This window comes from Coregonus lavaretus (genome assembly GCF_964263955.1).
Source record: "Coregonus lavaretus genome assembly, contig: HAP1_SCAFFOLD_2457, whole genome shotgun sequence".
Classification (NCBI taxonomy): Eukaryota; Metazoa; Chordata; class Actinopteri; order Salmoniformes; family Salmonidae; genus Coregonus; species Coregonus lavaretus.
In genome coordinates this window covers 45,092-62,500 of record NW_028160680.1, presented here as the reverse complement: position 1 = coordinate 62,500, position 17,409 = coordinate 45,092, and the positions used below count along the sequence as shown (strand labels likewise).

The 17,409-nt window shown below is 48.7% G+C and overlaps 1 protein-coding gene across 1 annotated transcript in view; it reads right to left on the bottom strand.

Annotated features, from left to right (window-relative positions):
• The window catches only part of LOC311121571 (cAMP and cAMP-inhibited cGMP 3',5'-cyclic phosphodiesterase 10A-like), a gene marked incomplete at its 3' end in the record, with an annotated part of 68,345 nt that overhangs the window by 17,468 nt on the left and 33,468 nt on the right, over nt 1–17,409 (bottom strand). Inside the window, exon 2 of the mRNA XM_084196035.1 lies at nt 13,988–14,122. Within this exon, the coding sequence (XP_084052161.1) occupies nt 13,988–14,122 (135 nt within the window). The remainder of the gene's footprint in view (nt 1–13,987; nt 14,123–17,409) is intronic.

Genomic DNA, 17,409 nt, shown 5'->3' with positions numbered 1-17,409 from the left:
TTACAGTCCCTAAAATGTAATTCCTACACAGCCCTTAAAGAGACCCTGCCATGCCTTACCCTGCCCTACCTTACCCTGCCATGCCTTAACCTACCATACCCTGCCCTACCTCACCCTGCCATGCCTTAACCTACCATACCCTGCCCTACCTCACCCTGCCATGCCTTAACCTACCATACCCTGCCCTACCTCACCCTGCCATGCCTTAACCTACCATACCCTGCCCTACCTCACCCTGCCATGCCTTAACCTACCATACCCTGCCCTACCTCACCCTGCCTTAACCTACCATACCCTGCCCTACCTCACCCTGCCATGCCTTAACCTACCATACCCTGCCCTACCTCACCCTGCCATGCCTTAACCTACCATACCCTGCCCTACCTCACCCTGCCATGCCATGCCTTAACCTACCATACCCTGCCCTACCTCACCCTGCCATGCCTTAACCTACCATACCCTGCCCTACCTCACCCTGCCATGCCTTAACCTACCATACCCTGCCCTACCTCACCCTGCCATGCCTTAACCTACCATACCCTGCCCTACCTCACCCTGCCATGCCTTAACCTACCATACCCTGCCCTACCTCACCCTGCCATGCCTTAACCTACCATACCCTGCCCTACCTCACCCTGCCTTAACCTACCATACCCTGCCCTACCTTACCCTGCCATACCTTAACCTACCATACCCTGCCCTACCTCACCCTGCCATGCCTTAACCTACCATACCCTGCCCTACCTCACCCTGCCTTAACCTACCATACCCTGCCCTACCTCACCCTGCCATGCCCTACCATACCCTGCCCTACCTCACCCTGCCTTAACCTACCATACCCTGCCCTACCTCACCCTGCCTTAACCTACCATACCCTGCCCTACCTCACCCTGCCATGCCCTACCATACCCTGCCCTACCTCACCCTGCCTTAACCTACCATACCCTGCCCTACCTCACCCTGCCTTAACCTACCATACCCTGCCCTACCTCACCCTGCCATGCCTTAACCTACCATACCCTGCCCTACCTCACCCTGCCATGCCTTAACCTACCATACCCTGCCCTACCTCACCCTGCCATGCCCTACCATACCCTGCCCTACCTCACCCTGCCTTAACCTACCATACCCTGCCCTACCTCACCCTGCCATGCCTTAACCTACCATACCCTGCCCTACCTCACCCTGCCATGCCTTAACCTACCATACCCTGCCCTACCTCACCCTGCCATGCCTTAACCTACCATACCCTGCCCTACCTCACCCTGCCATGCTTTGACACGGACACGAATTATCTGTTTAGTGTGTTAACACACTATTGGTAGTTTGTTGTAACCAAGTATTGGTGCTAAACTGCGTGTTATTGGATGCTAGCATGCTAGTTAGCTATGGCGTCATAGTTAGCTAGCTGAATAAAGTAAGTTGAGTCTATTCCTTGAAACATTGAACCGCTGTAGTTTACAACAATTCTAATTTCTAAAGTGGAAGTTGGGAGAGTTTTATTCGGGTGGTTCAGTGAAACAATTATAGTTTCTGAGGTGGAAGTTGGGAGAGTTATATTTTTTTGGTGAGGGAGGCCCTGCTCTCTCCTTTCCCAGATGTTTAGTTCATTTCATTCCGATCTCCTCTGCATTATTGTAGCCATCTGCTACAGCCTGTCAACTATGCCTCTGCCTATCCCTGTTCTCTCCTCTCCGCACAGGCTACACAAACGCCTCACACCGCGTGGCTGCTGCCTCTCTAACCTGGTGGTCCCTGCACGCACCACACACCTGGAGTTCCAGGTCTCAGGCAGCCTCTGGAACTGCCGTTCTGCTGCCAACAAGGCTGACTTCATCCCAGCCTATGCTACCCTCCAGTCCCTCGACTTCCTGGCGCTGACGGAAACATGGATTACCACTGAAAACACTGCTACTCCTACTGCTCTCTCCTCGTCTGACCATGTGTTCTCGCATACCCCGAGAGCATCTGGTCAGAGGGGTGGTGGCACAGGAATCCTCATCTCTCCCAAGTGGTCATTCTCAATTTTTCCCCTAACCCATCTGTCTATCTCCTCATTTGAATTCCACGCTGTCACAGTCAATAGCCCATTTAAGCTTAATATCCTTGTCATCTATCGCCCTCCAGGTTCCCTTGGAGAGTTCATCAATGAGCTTGACAAGTTCCTTTCCTGAGGATGGCTCACCCTTCACAGTTTTGGGGGATTTCAACCTCCCTACGTCTACATTTGACTCATTTCTCTCTGCCTCCTTCTTTCCACTCCTCTCCTCTTTTGACCTCACCCTCTCACCGTCCCCCCCTACTCACAAGGCAGGCAATACGCTTGACTTCATCTTTACTAGATGTTGCTCTTCTACTAATCTCACTGCAACTCCCCTCCATGTCTCCGACCACTACTTTGTATCCTTTTCTCTCTCGCTCTCCTCCAACACTACTCACTCTGCCCCTACACAGATGGTAACGCGCCGCCGCAACCTTCGCTCTCTCTCTCCCACTACTCTCTCCTCTTCCATCCTATCATCTCTTCCCTCTGCTCAATCCTTCTCCCTCCAATCTCCTGATTCTGCCTCCTCAACCCTCCTCTCCTCCCTTTCTGCATCCTTTGACTCCCTGTGTCCCCTATCCTCCCGGCCGGCTCGGTCCTCCCCTCCAGCTCCGTGGCTTGATGACTCATTGCGAGCTCACAGAACAGAGCTCCGGGCAGCTGAGCGGAAATGGAAGAAAACTAAACTCCCTGCCGACCTGGCATCTTTTCACTCCCTCCTCTCTACATTTTCTTCATCTGTTTCTGCTGCTAAGGCCACTTTCTACCACTCTAAATTCCAAGCATCTGCCTCTAACCCTAGGAAGCTCTTTGCCACATTCTCCTCACTGCTGAATCCCCCCCCCCTCCTCCCTCTCTGTGGATGACTTCGTCAACCACTTTGAAAAGAAGGTTGACGACATCCGATCCTCGTTTGTTAAGTCTAATGACACTGCTGGTCCTGCTCACACTGCCATACCCTATGCTTTGACTTCTTTCTCCAGATAAAATCTTGCGACTAGTGACTGCAGGCCGCCCAACAACCTGCCCGCTTGACCCCATCCCCTCCTCTCTTCTCCAGACCATCTCCGGTGACCTTCTCCCCTACCTCACCTCGCTGATCAACTCATCCTTGACCGCTGGCTATGTCCCTTCCGTCTTCAAGAGAGCGAGAGTTGCACCCCTTCTCAAAAAACCAACACTCGATCCCACTGATGTCAACAACTACAGACCAGTATCCCTTCTTTCTTTTCTTTCCAAAACTATTGAGCGTGCCGTCTTTAGCCAACTCTCTTGCTATCGCTCTCAGAATGACCTTCTTGATCCAAACCAGTCAGGTTTCAGGACTGGTCATTCAACTGAGACTGCTCTTCTCTGTGTCACGGAGGCTCTCCGCACTGCTAAAGCTAACTCTCGCTCCTCTGCTCTTGTCCTTCTAGACCTGTCTGCTGCCTTTGATACTGTGAACCATCAGATCCTCCTCTCCACCCTCTCCGAGCTGGGCATCTCCGGCGCGGCTCACTCCTGGATTGCGTCCTACCTGACCGGTCGCTCCTACCAAGTGGCGTGGCGAGAAGCTGTCTCCGCACCACGTGCTCTCACCACTGGTGTCCCCCAGGGCTCAGTTCTAGGCCCTCTCCTTTTCTCCCTATACACCAAGTCACTTGGCTCTGTCATATCCTCACATGGCCTCTCCTATCATTGCTACGCTGACGATACACAACTAATCTTCTCCTTTCCCCCTTCTGATAACCAGGTGGCGAATCGCATCTCTGCATGTCTGGCAGACATATCAGTATGGATGACGGATCACCACCTCAAGCTGAACCCTGGCAAGACGGAGCTGCTCTTCCTCCCGGGGAAGGACTGCCCGTTCCATGATCTCGCCATCACGGTTGACAACTCCGTTGTGTCCTCCTCCCAGAGTGCGAAGAGCCTTGGCGTGACCCTGGACAACACCCTGTCGTTCTTCGCTAACATCAAGGCGGTGACCCGATCCTGCAGGTTCATGCTCTACAACATTCGGAGAGTACGACCCTGCCTTACACAGGAAGCGGCACAGGTCCTAATCCAGGCACTTGTCATCTCCCGTCTGGATTACTGCAACTCGCTGTTGGCTGGGCTCCCTGCCTGTGCCATTAAACCCCTACAACTCATCCAGAATGCCGCAGCCCGTCTGGTGTTCAACCTTCCCAAGTTCTCTCACGTCACCCCCCTCCTCCGCACACTCCACTGGCTTCCAGTTGAAGCTCGCATCCGTTACAAGACCATGGTGCTTGCCTATGGAGCAGTGAGGGGAACGGCACCTCTGTACCTTCAGGCTCTGATCAGTCCCTACACCCAAACGAGGGCATTGCGTTCATCCACCTCTGGCCTGCTGGCTGCCCTTCCTCTGCGGAAGCATAGTTCCCGCTCAGCCCAGTCAAAACTGTTCGCTGCTCTGGCACCCCAATGGTGGAACAAGCTCCCTCACGACGCCAGGACAGCGGAGTCACTCACCACCTTCCGGAGACATTTGAAACCGCACCTCTTTAAAGAATACCTGGGATAGGATAAAGTAATCCTTCTACCCCCCCCCCCCCCCACAAAAAAAAAAAATGTGTAAGTCGCTCTGGATAAGAGCGTCTGCTAAATGACGTAAATGTTAACCTACCATACCCTGCCCTACTCTACCTCATCCTGCCATGCCTTAACCTACCATACCCTGCCCTACCTCACCCTGCCATGCCTTAACCTACCATACCCTGCCCTACCTCACCCTGCCATGCCTTAACCTACCATACCCTGCCCTACCTCACCCTGCCATGCCTTAACCTACCATACCCTGCCCTACCTTACCCTGCCATGCCTTAACCTACCATACCCTGCCCTACCTCACCCTGCCATGCCTTAACCTACCATACCCTGCCCTACCTCACCCTGCCATGCCTTAACCTACCATACCCTGCCCTACCTCACCCTGCCATGCCTTAACCTACCATACCCTGCCCTACCTTACCCTGCCATGCCTTAACCTACCTTATCCTACCCTACCTCACCCTGTCCTTCCTCACTTTGTTTGCTGAGAATGTTTGTGCAGTAATTTCCTATGACCGACAAACACTTCTGGATCATGAATGGGAAGCTACACACTGATCTCTCAGCCTCCCAGATCTGGGATACTACATTCACTCCTTTGTTCCCAGCACAGCGGGCCTACCTGTTGCTCCTGGCTGAGATCACCTACGGCAACGCTGGCTGAGATCACCTACGGCAACGCTGGCGACGAAGAAGGAGGAAAGGGGAACTCCAAGCTCGGCTGAAAAGACGGGCTACACAGCCTCCTCTTCCTAGCATCCTGATGGCTAATGTCCAATCGCTGGAAAATAAACTCTGTGAACTCAGAGCAAGGCTTCAATCGCAGAGGGACATCAGGGAATGCTGTGTCTTTGTTTTTAACTGAGACTTGGCTTATGGACAATACACTCAACTCTGCTATTCAACAAGACGGTTTATACAAAATGGATCGAACCGCGGCTTCTGGTAAGAGTCAGGAGGAGCGGTATGTTCCTGCATAGACAATTCCTGGTGTACAGAAGTTGAAAACATTGAGAGCTCCCGTTCACCCGACCTGGACTTTCTGATGCTAAAATCCAACCCCACTGTACTGTATGCCGAGGGAATTCACATATGTTACTATCACAGCTGTGTACATACTGCCACAAGCTAACACCAAGGCGGCACTCAGCGAACTGTAAAAGATCATTAGCCAGCCAGAATCCTCTCACCCGGAAGCAGTCTTTATTGTCACGGGTGACTTTAACGAAGCATGTATAAAACAAATCTTCCCAAAATGTTACCAACATGTATCCTGTCTCACAAGAGCATCTGCAGTGCTTGACAATGTATACACAATCATCCGTTACGCGTACAAAGCCATCCCCCGCCCCTACTTGAGCCAATCAGATCACGTCTATCTGTTCCTACTTCCCGCCTACAAGCAGCAACTCAAGAGGAAGCCACCAACACAGGGAAATAGTGAGGCGCTGGACAGAGGAGGCAGACTCAATGCTGCAGGACTGTTTTGAGAATACTGATTGGAATGAGACCACCCAGGTCTCATCCATCAACATTGAGGAATATACACTACATGACCAAAAGTATGTGTAAATCTGCACGTCGAACATCTCATTCCAAAATCATAGGTATTAATATGGAGTTGGTCCCCCCTTTGCTGCTATAACAGCCTCCACTCTTCTGGGAAGGCTTTCCACTAGATGTTGGAACACTGCTGCGGGGACTTGCTTCCATTCAGCTACAAGAGCATTAGTGAGGTCGGGCATTGATGTTGGGCGACATCAGACTCGCAGTCGGCGTTCCAATTCATCCCAAAAGTTTTCGATGGGGTTGAGGTCAGGGCTCTGTGCAGGCCAGTCATGTTCTTCCACACCAATCTCGACAAACCATTTCTGTAATGACCTCGCTTTGTGCACGGGGGCATTGTCATGCTGAAACAGGAAAGGGCCTTCCCCAAACTGTTGCCACAAAGTTGGAAGAACAGAATCGTCTAGAATGTCATTGTATGCTGTAGCGTTAAGCTTTCCCTTCACTGGAACTAAGGGGACTAGCCCGAACCATGAAAAACAGCCCCAGACCATTATTCCCAGATTAGTCCGTCGGACTGCCTGATGGTGAAGTGTGATTCATCACTCCAGAGAACGTGTTTCCACTGCTCCAGAGTCCAATGGCGGTGAGCTTTACACCACTCCAGCCGCCACTTGGCATTGCGCATGGCGATCTTAGGCTTGTGCTCGGCCATGGAAACCCATTTCATGAAGCTCCCCGACGAACAGTTCTTGTGCTGACGTTGTTTCCAGAGGCAGTTTGGAACTCAGTAGTGAGTGTTACAACCGAGGACAGACGATTTTTACGCGCTACGCGATTCAGCACTCGGCGGTTCCATTCTGTGAGCTTGTGTCACAATAACAGCACTTACAGTTGACAGGGGCAGCTCTAGCAGGGCAGAACATTTATGAACTGACTTGTTGGAAAGGTGGCATCCTATGACGGTGCCACGTTGAAAGTCACTGAGCTCTTCAGTAATGCCATTCTACTGCCACTGTTTGTCTATGGAGATTGCATGGCTGTGTGCTCAATTTTATACACTTGTCAGCAACGGGTGTGGCTGAAATAGCCGAATCCACTAATTTGAAGGGGTGTTCACATACTTTTGTATATATAGTGTACATCGTCAGTCACAGGCTTCATTAGATGATGTTGTACCCACAATAACAATCCACACATACCCCAACCAAAAACCCTGGGTGAACGGAGAGAGCCCGTACTGCAGCATTCAATGTCAGCAGAACGAACCCTCGGTGCCACATGACAAGCAGGTACGAGCTCCATAAATCCATTAGGGACTCAAAAAGACACAAACTTGAATTGATGTCCGACAACTCAGGCTCACTTCGCATGTGGCAAGGACTACAGACTATCACAGACTACAAAGACAAATCCAGCTGCCGCGGTGGCCACGGAAGCCTCCCTCCCAGATGAGCTTTAACACATTTTATGCTCACTGCGAGGCAGACAATACCGAGCCATCCAGGAAGAGTCTCGCTGTTCCGGACGACCAGGTGTTTTTGCTCTCCGAGGCTGACGTGAGGAAAACGTTCAAAAGAGTGAATACTCACAAAGCCGCCGGCCCAGATGGCGTCCCTGGCCGCGTCCTCAGAGTGGCGGGCGTCTTCTCTGACATCTTCAACCTGCCCCTGTCCCAGGCTGTAGTTCCCACCTGCTTTAACCTTTTACTAGCAGTGGGCTAAATCAGGGTCACACAGAGTGTTTCTTGATAGTCTTAAACAAATCCACTTTGAAACAAAAGTATACATCTCACACACATGGTTATGGGCTTTTAAAAAAGAAGACACCTGTACCATGTCAGATATAGAGTTGAAATGTTTTCAATTTTGAGTTTTGCATCCCGATATTACACTTTAAATACATCACAGAAGACTGAATCTAACAAAACCATTTGACATAGAAACACCGGATTTTCAGCCTGTTTTTTTATTTATTAATAACATTCCATCCATGAGGCCGCTAAGTCATGTGACTGCAGGAACGGGTATCGGAGACCGCCATCGTCCCAGAGACAATCTGTTCCCCTCCCCTGAACCCCCATTCCCCAGCTGTATAATTAATTAATGCGGTTTTGTGTTTATTGTGAAAACCCAGAGCTCCGGAGTCCATGTTGAGAGAGAGAAAGACAGAGACAGAGAGAGAGAGAGAGAGAGAGACAGAGAGAGAGAGAGAGAGAGAGAGAGAGAGAGAGAGAGAGAGAGAGAGAGAGAGAGAGTGAGAGAGGAAGAGAGAGAGAGAGGAAGACAGAGAGAGTGAGAGAGAGGAAGACAGAGAGGGAGAGAGAGAGCGAGAGAGACAGAGAGGGAGAGAGAGAGCGAGAGAGAGAGAGCGAGAGAGAGAGAGAGAGGAAGACAGAGATAGAGCGAGAGAGAGAGAGAGAGGGAGAGAGAGAGAGAGAGAGAGAGAGAGAGAGAGAGGGAGAGGGAGAGGGAGAGGGAGAGGGAGAGAGAGAGAGAGAGAGAGAGAGAGAGAGAGAGAGAAAGAGAGGGAGAGAGAGGAAGACAGAGAGGGAGAGAGAGAGAGAGAGCGAGAGAGCGAGAGAGAGAGAGAGAGGACATTCACCCCGTCGCGCTCACCTCTGTCATCATGAAGTGCTTTGAGAGGCTGGTCATGGCCCACATCAAGGCCAGCATGCCAGGCCCACTGGACCCACTCCAATCTGCCTACTGCTCCAACAGATCCACGGAAGATTCAATTTCCATCACTATTCACACGGCCGTAACACAACTGGACAAGAGGAACACGTATGTGAGAATGCTGTTCATTGACTACAGTTCAGCATTCAACTATTGTTCCCTCCAAGCGCGACACCAAGTTCAGAGCCCTGGGTCTGGACACCACCCTCTGCAAATGGATCCTGGACTTCCTGACAGGCAGACCACAGGCTGTGAGGATTGGCAACAACACCTCCTCCACACTTACTCTTAACACAGGGGCCCCCCAGGGGTGTGTCCTCAGTCCTCTGCTGTACTCCCTGTTCACCAACGACTGCGTGGCTTTGCGCAACACCAACTCCACCACCAAGTTTGCTGACGACACCACGGTTGAAGGCCTGATAACCAACAACAACGAGTCAGCCTATAGGGAGGAGGTAAGTGAACTGGTATTGCGGTGCCATGACAACAACCTCTCTCTCAACATCAGCAAAACAAAGGAGCTGATGGTTGGCTTCAGGAAGCAGAGGAGGGAACATGCCCCGATCCATATCAACGGGACTGCAGTAGAGAGAGTCAGCAGTTTTAAGTTCCTCGGCGTCCACATCACCGAGTACCTGACATGGACCAACAACACCACCAAGATGGCGCAACAGCGTCTCTACTTCGAGAACGTCCTGACCGGTTGCATCATGGCCAGGTACAGGAATTGCGTCATCCACGACGGCAAGGCCCTCCAGCGAGTGGTGAAGAAAGCCCAGTACATCACTGGGACCTTGCTTCCACCCACCCAGTACATCACTGGGACCTTGCTTCCACCCACCCAGTACATCACTGGGACCTTGCTTCCACCCACCCAGTACATCACTGGGACCTTGCTTCCACCCACCCAGTACATCACTGGGACCTTGCTTCCACCCACCCAGTACATCACTGGGACCTTGCTTCCACCCACCCAGTACATCACTGGGACCTTGCTTCCACCCACCCAGTACATCACTGGGACCTTGCTTCCACCCACCCAGTACATCACTGGGACCGTGCTTCCACCCACCCAGTACATCACTGGGACCTTGCTTCCACCCATCCTGGACTAGTCGAAACGGTGCCTGAGGAAGACCTGCAGCTGTTCTCTTCCTTACCGTCATGCAGACGGCATTGGAGCATGAGTTCTGATACCAACAGGCTCAGAGACAGTTTCTATCTACAAGCCATCAGACTACTGAACACTTGAACTGGACTGACCACCTGCTATGATTCTCCGCACCTTAGCACACATCACAACTGCTGCTACCAGACTCTTATTATACTGCTCAGTTTATATACTGACCCCCATCCCCCCTTCCCCAAAAACACGTGTACATATTGTTCTATAAATTGTGCCTTCCTGTATTATACTAATGCTAAAATGTTTCTTCTATTCTACGGAGACATTTACTTTATGTTGGTATTCTTCTCTTGTATTAGTTCTTATTGTTCTTGCATTGTCGAGAAGGAACCTGCAAGTAAGCATTTTGTTGGATGATGTACACTGAGTGTACAAAACATTAAAAACACCTTCCTAATATTGAGTTGCACCCCTCCGTTTTGCCCTCAGAACAGCCTCAATTCGTCGGGGGCATGGACTCTACAAGGTGTCGAAAGCGTTCCACAGGGATGCTGGCCCATGTTGACTCCAATGCTTCCCACAGTTGTGTCAAGTTGGCTGGATGTCCTTTGGGTGGTGGACCATTCTTGATACACACGGGAAACTGTTGAGCGTGAAAAACCCAGCAGCGTTGCAGTTCTTGACACAAACCGGTGCGCCTGGCACCTACTACCATACCCCGTTCAAAGGCACTTAAATGTTTTGTCTTGCCCATTCACCCTCTGAATGGCACACATACAAAATCCATGTCTCAATTGTCTCAAGGCTTAAAAATCCTTCTTTAACTTGTTTCCTCCCCTTCATCTACACTGATTGAAGTGGATTTAATAGACATCAATAAGAGATCATAGCTTTCACCTGGTCAGTCTATGTCACGGAAAGAGCAGGTGTTCTTAATTTTGTACACTCAGTGTATCCCATGCATATCCTGTACATACGACCAATAAAATGTTTAACTTGGATAAGCGCGTCTGCTAAATGACTAAAATGTTTTTAAAAATTATAATAATACCCTACCCTTCCTGACTGACTGACTGACTGGCTGACTGGTTGGCTGGCTGGCTGACTGGTTGGCTGACTGGCTGACTGGCTGACTGGCTGGTTGGCTGGCTGGCTGACTGGTTGGCTGACTGGCTGACTGGCTGACTGACTGGTTGGCTGGCTGGCTGACTGGCTGACTGGCTGACTGACTGGTTGGCTGGCTGGCTGACTGGTTGGCTGACTGGCTGACTGGTTGGCTGGCTGGCTGACTGGTTGGCTGACTGACTGGCTGACTGACTGGCTGGCTGACTGACTGGCTGACTGGCTGGCTGGCTGACTGGCTGACTGGCTGACTGACTGACTGGTTGGCTGGCTGGCTGACTGGTTGGCTGACTGACTGACTGGTTGGCTGGCTGGCTGACTGGTTGGCTGACTGACTGGCTGACTGACTGGCTGGCTGACTGACTGGCTGACTGGCTGGCTGGCTGACTGGCTGACTGGCTGACTGGCTGGCTGGCTGACTGACTTGCTGGCCACAGTCTGTAGCCCTCATGCAGAAAAACTGAAAAAGGCTAAAAAAAAATACAAATCTCACCTCTACCATCTCTCCTAACCATCTCTCCTAACCATCTCTCCTCCTAACCATCTCTCCTCCTAACCATCTCTCCTAACCATCCCTCCTAACCATCCCCAACCTCACAGCCACACCCTTGGCCATAGAGACACCCATTTCCTTCCCTCTCCCTCTTTTTATTCATTCTGTCTATCACTCTCTATCTGTATGTATGAACACATGACTGTAAGTCTCTCTGGATAAAAGCGTCTGCTAAACGGGATATTAGATATTACCTTTCTCTCTTCATCTTTCGTTCTATAACTTTCTCTCCCTCTCGCCTCAACAGGCTCTGTACGCAATGAGGTTAACCAACGCTAACCATGGCTAGCTGCTAGCTACCGCTCCATTGAGATGGTGATGGTGATGGTGATGGTGATGGTGATGGTGATGGTGATGGTGAGCGTAAAATAGGAAAGGTCTTCGTTGCCTGGAGACCTGCTACTGTTCTTATAAAGGCTTTAAAGTTCAAAGTTCATTCATACAGCACTGCATAAACGCTTCACAAATCACTTATAAACAACCGTGGCGAGCTGGTGCACCATGGGAGATGGTGAGTGGTGTTTAACTGGCCTGCTGCTTTTGCTCTTATAGGTCATTCATAAAGTCTCCATAGGCACTACATAGACGTTGTTAACATGCAGGCCTGCTGCTACTGCTTCTCTTATAAAGGCTTCATACCATAAAACTTCAAATAGCTCGGGCCTTTATTTGCTTAAATCAATTAACACAACAGGCACTGAATAGAGACAGGCTTCTATTTGAGCCAGGCTTCTATTTCCTTATTCGCACACAGCTTTTGCTCATTTGAATAGTAAAATAATAATAATAATAATAATTAGTCATTTAGCAGACGCTCTAATCCAGAGTGATTTACAGGAGCAATTAGGTTTAAGTGCCTTGCTCAAGGGCACATCGACAGATTTTTCACCTAGTCGGCTCGGGGATTAGAACCAGCGACCTTTCGGTTACTGGCACAACGCTCTTAACCACTAAGCCAGCCGCCGTATTGTTTAATTCCAGCATTCACTTCCAGCAGTAACCACGTTTCCATACAACCATTTCATGCAGATTAATTACCTGACGCATGAAGACAGAAACGACATGGTGGGATCTACAGTAAATAATAATATGCCATTTAGCAGATGCTTTTATCCAAAGCGACTTACAGTCATGCGTGCATACATTTTTGTGTATGGGTGGTCCCGGGGATCGAACCCACTACCTTGGCGTTACAAGCGCCGTGCTCTACCAGCTGAGCTACAGAGGACCACAACCAGTAAAAATAATGATGTGAGAAATGGCGGTGGAGACATGGAGTCACACGATGATACAGCATGTTGTGTGCTCCTCCCACTACGACATGGGAAACCATGCAGTTTATTAGGCTACAGATTAAATAAGTTATGATGAACTTCACAGGGTGGTGAATGTGCACGGTGATGAGCTTTTCTCTTTTCCAATAAATACCGAGGGTCTTATTCTGGTGACATGATGATCGATTCTTGGTTACCGTCTGACAAATACAAATAATATTGCTCTTATCCATAATAATCTGATAATGTAGATAGTCTACCACACTGTATCTGCCAGCTGTTGGCTGGAACGCCCGTGCCAAGACCAGAGTGGGCACATTTGCTATTTAACAGTTTTAGTGACAAAACCATCAGTAGAGTTGAAAATGCCATTTAAAAACCCATTTAACTTGTATTTTTTATTCGGTAAATGGGAATGTAACCAAAAGTATGTTTGATGGAAACACCTCTCTGGTGGGAAAATGTGGATATTGTTTTATGCAGATTTTAGAATATTCGCATTGAAAATCTGTCGCAAATTGGATGGAAACCTAGTGTCACGTTTATTTTGTCTTAGTATGCCTCTTAAAAATATATATATATATATATATAATAATTCCTTGACAATAATTATTCTCCTCTTTGACAGTGCATTTTCGGCCGTTCTTACGTTTGCCACTAGAGGGCGATCGGCCAATTTATAGGTTTCTGTACTCCCAAAGTTGTTGACCGTTATTGTATTTGCCAGTTAGCTAACAGTTCTCAGCTGTTAACAGCCAATGGCTAGCAGTTTCTTACTGCCGATAAAAATGGATGATTGCCATCATTTTATCAAGTCATTACTGAATTATTTAATTATACAAATCAAACATTAAAACCTCGTAAACAATTCATGGTAATTCATGGTAACCTCGTAAACAATTCATTTAGACCCAGCGTTTATTTGAAACAGGCGTTTATTTGCTGAAATGTGTCTCGTTGCCCGGCTATTAAAAGGGACAGGTGGCTATTTGAGACCTGGCGTTTAATTGAAGTTTTACGGTCTTCATAAGGACTACACAAATCCTCTATCAACTAGCTGGTGCTCCATTGAGACCTATGTAACAGGGTATCGTGAGTGGTGTGTGTGTGTGTGTGTGTGTGTGTTACCTGCAGGCTGGATGCCACAGCTCTTCCTCTTGTGCCATCTGTCCAGCGTCTCTGAACTCACGCTCTCCGACACAAACTCATCCAGCATCTGAGGATGAAGGGAAAGATACGCCTTCACTTTGTCATCCGTCAGACCTACACAATAACACAGGACAGAGAAGGACATCAGCTCTTTCATTCATTCATAACCTCTTTAATTTATTACATCTTTCATTCATTCATTCATTCATTCATTCATTACCTCTTTCCTTTATTACATCTTAGATTCATTACCTCTTTCATTCATAACCTCTTTCATTTATTACATCATTCATTCATTCATTCATAACCTCTTTCATTCATTACCTATTTCATTCATTACCTCTTTCATTCATTATTTTCCTTTTTTTCATTCATTACCTCTTTCTTTTATTACATTATTAATTCATACATTACCTCTTTAATTCATTACATATTTAATTCATTACCTTTTTCATTCATGACCTCTTTCATTCATTACATCTTTCATTCATTATATATTTCATTTATTCATTTCCTTTTTTCATTACTTCATTCATTTATTAATTCCCTCTTTCTTTCATTACCTCATTCATTCATACATTATATAATAATAATAATAATAATAATAATAATAATAATAATAATTGTCACACCCTGACTCAGGGGACTCTTATATGTTGAGTCAGGGTGTGTATATTCTTTGTTGTGTATGTTCTATGTTGTGTTCTAGTATGTCTATTTCTATGTTGGCAGGTGTGGTTCCCAATCAGAGGTAGCTGTCGCTCGTTGTCTCTGATTGGGGACCATACTTAGGCAGCCTATTGGCACTATTGAGTTGTGGGATCTTGTTCCTTGTAAGGTATGTTGTGTGTTCTACCTTGGACTTCACGTTTCGTTTACATTTACATTTACATTTTAGTCATTTAGCAGACGCTCTTATCCAGAGCGACTTACAGGAGCAATTAGGGTTAAGTGCCTTGCTCAAGGGCACATTAACGTCATTTAGCAGACGCTCTTAGCCAGAGCGACTCACAAATTGGTGCGTTCACCCTATAGCCAGTGGGATAACCACTTTACAATTTGGGGGGGGGGGGGGGGTTAGAAGGAATACTTTATCCTATCCCAGGTATTCCTTGAAGAGGTGGGGTTTCAAATGTCTCCGGAAGGTGGTGAGTGACTCCGCTGTCCTGGCGTCGTGAGGGAGCTTGTTCCACCATTGGGGTGCCAGAGCAGCGAACAGTTTTGACTGGGCTGAGCGGGAGCTATGCTTCCGCAGAGGAAGGGGAGCCAGCAGGCCAGAGGTGGATGAACGCAATGCCCTCGTTTGGGTGTAGGGACTGATCAGAGCCTGAAGGTACAGAGGTGCCGTTCCCCTCACTGCTCCATAGGCAAGCACCATGGTCTTGTAGCGGATGCGAGCTTCAACTGGAAGCCAGTGGAGTGTGCGGAGGAGGGGGGTGACGTGAGAGAACTTGGGAAGGTTGAACACCAGACGGGCTGCGGCATTCTGGATGAGTTGTAGGGGTTTAATGGCACAGGCAGGGAGGCCAGCCAACAGCGAGTTGCAGTAGTCCAGACGGGAGATGACAAGTGCCTGGACCAGGACCTGCGCCGCTTCCTGTGTAAGGCAGGGTCGCACTCTCCGAATGTTGTAGAGCATGAACCTGCAGGAGCGGGTCACCGCCTTGATGTTGGCGGAGAACGACAGGGTGTTGTCCAGGGTCACGCCTAGGCTCTTCGCACTCTGGGAGGAGGACACAGCGGAGTTGTCAACCGTGATGGCGAGATCATGGAACGGGCAGTCCTTCCCCGGGAGGAAGAGCAGCTCCGTCTTGCCAGGGTTCAGCTTGAGGTGGTGATCCGTCATCCATACTGATATGTCTGCCAGACATGCAGAGATGCGATTCGCCACCTGGTTATCAGAAGGGGGAAAGTTTAGTTTGTTGTTTTGTCGTTGTGTTTATTTGGTTTAATAAACATGTACGTATATCACGCTGCGCCTTGGTCTGACCCGTCATTGAACGAACGTGACAATAATAATAATAATAATAATAATATGCCACATCTTTCATTCATTACATCTCCCTGCTGAAAAAAACAGCATAGACCAGTATAGGCTGGTGACCAGCCTTCCTTGTGTTTTCGCTGGTGACCAGCCTTCGTTGTGTTTTCGCTGGTGACCACCCTTCGTTGTGTTTTCGCTGGTGACCACCCTTCGTTGTGTTTTCGCTGGTGACCAGCCTTCGTTGTGTTTTCGCTGGTGACCACCCTTCGTTGTGTTTTCGCTGGTGACCACCCTTCGTTGTGTTTTCGCTGGTGACCACCCTTCGTTGTGTTTTCGCTGGTGACCACCCTTCGTTGTGTTTTCGCTGGTGACCACCCTTCGTTGTGTTTTCGCTGGTGACCACCCTTCGTTGTGTTTTAGCTGGTAACCTGCTTTGTTGTGTTTTCGCTGGTGACCACCCTTCGTTGTGTTTTCGCTGGTGACCAGCCTTCTCTGTGTTTTGGACACTGGTGAAAAGCATATACTGATCATAAATTCACCAGCATATGCTGGTCACCCGCAAAACCAGCATCAACTCACATTATGCTAGCTTGCAAAGTGAAGTCTGATTCCTACTGGAATCGAACCAGAGTGGGGGTATCCAACAATTGGAACTTTTATTCTCCCGCAAACTGCAAATCAGAATGACTACCAGGATTAGGACGATCAGTGAATGAGACTACCTAAACCATGTAACCTGGAACAACAACCATTTCAGTAACAGGTGCAATAAGTGTATGTTATTTATCTTTTTTTGTAGCAATTCTAAAAATCTAACTGCAATAGAGCATGCTGGGAAATATGATAATGATGGGTGTGGTTTTGCAGACCAGCTTGACCAGACCCTGCTGGACCAGGAAGGGTTCTTTACTGCTGTGATGGTGGTGAAGAACCGTCCTAGTCTTTCCCTCTCCACCATGTTTTCCTTTTACGCCATGAAACGCTTCTTATTTTTCTTCTTTGGAATTTGATTGGCGGATCACATGCAACTTTTAGGTGCATACAGCGCCACCTACTGTACTGGAGTGTGAGGCCAGTCACAGGCTACCTACATAAAATTCTCTTCATTAGTCCTGTTTCTCTAAGAAAGTGAAATGTAGCCCTAGACACCACCACCTACGCTCATTAAAAACCCACTACCCCATTCCACTACTTTGACCCTATCTGCTCCTGCACCATGCCAACGGCCTGGGAGGACGGGACACCAACCCTAAACACACCCTGTAACTCTTCTGAAGTCAGACCATCAATGTTGCACCTGAAACAACGCAGTGGATTCGGCACAAAAGCTGTAAACAGGATAACTGATATATACTAACATGACTTTGTCTGATAGTGACTCTGACTCAGAATGTAAAAAAGGGTTGACAGTGACTCC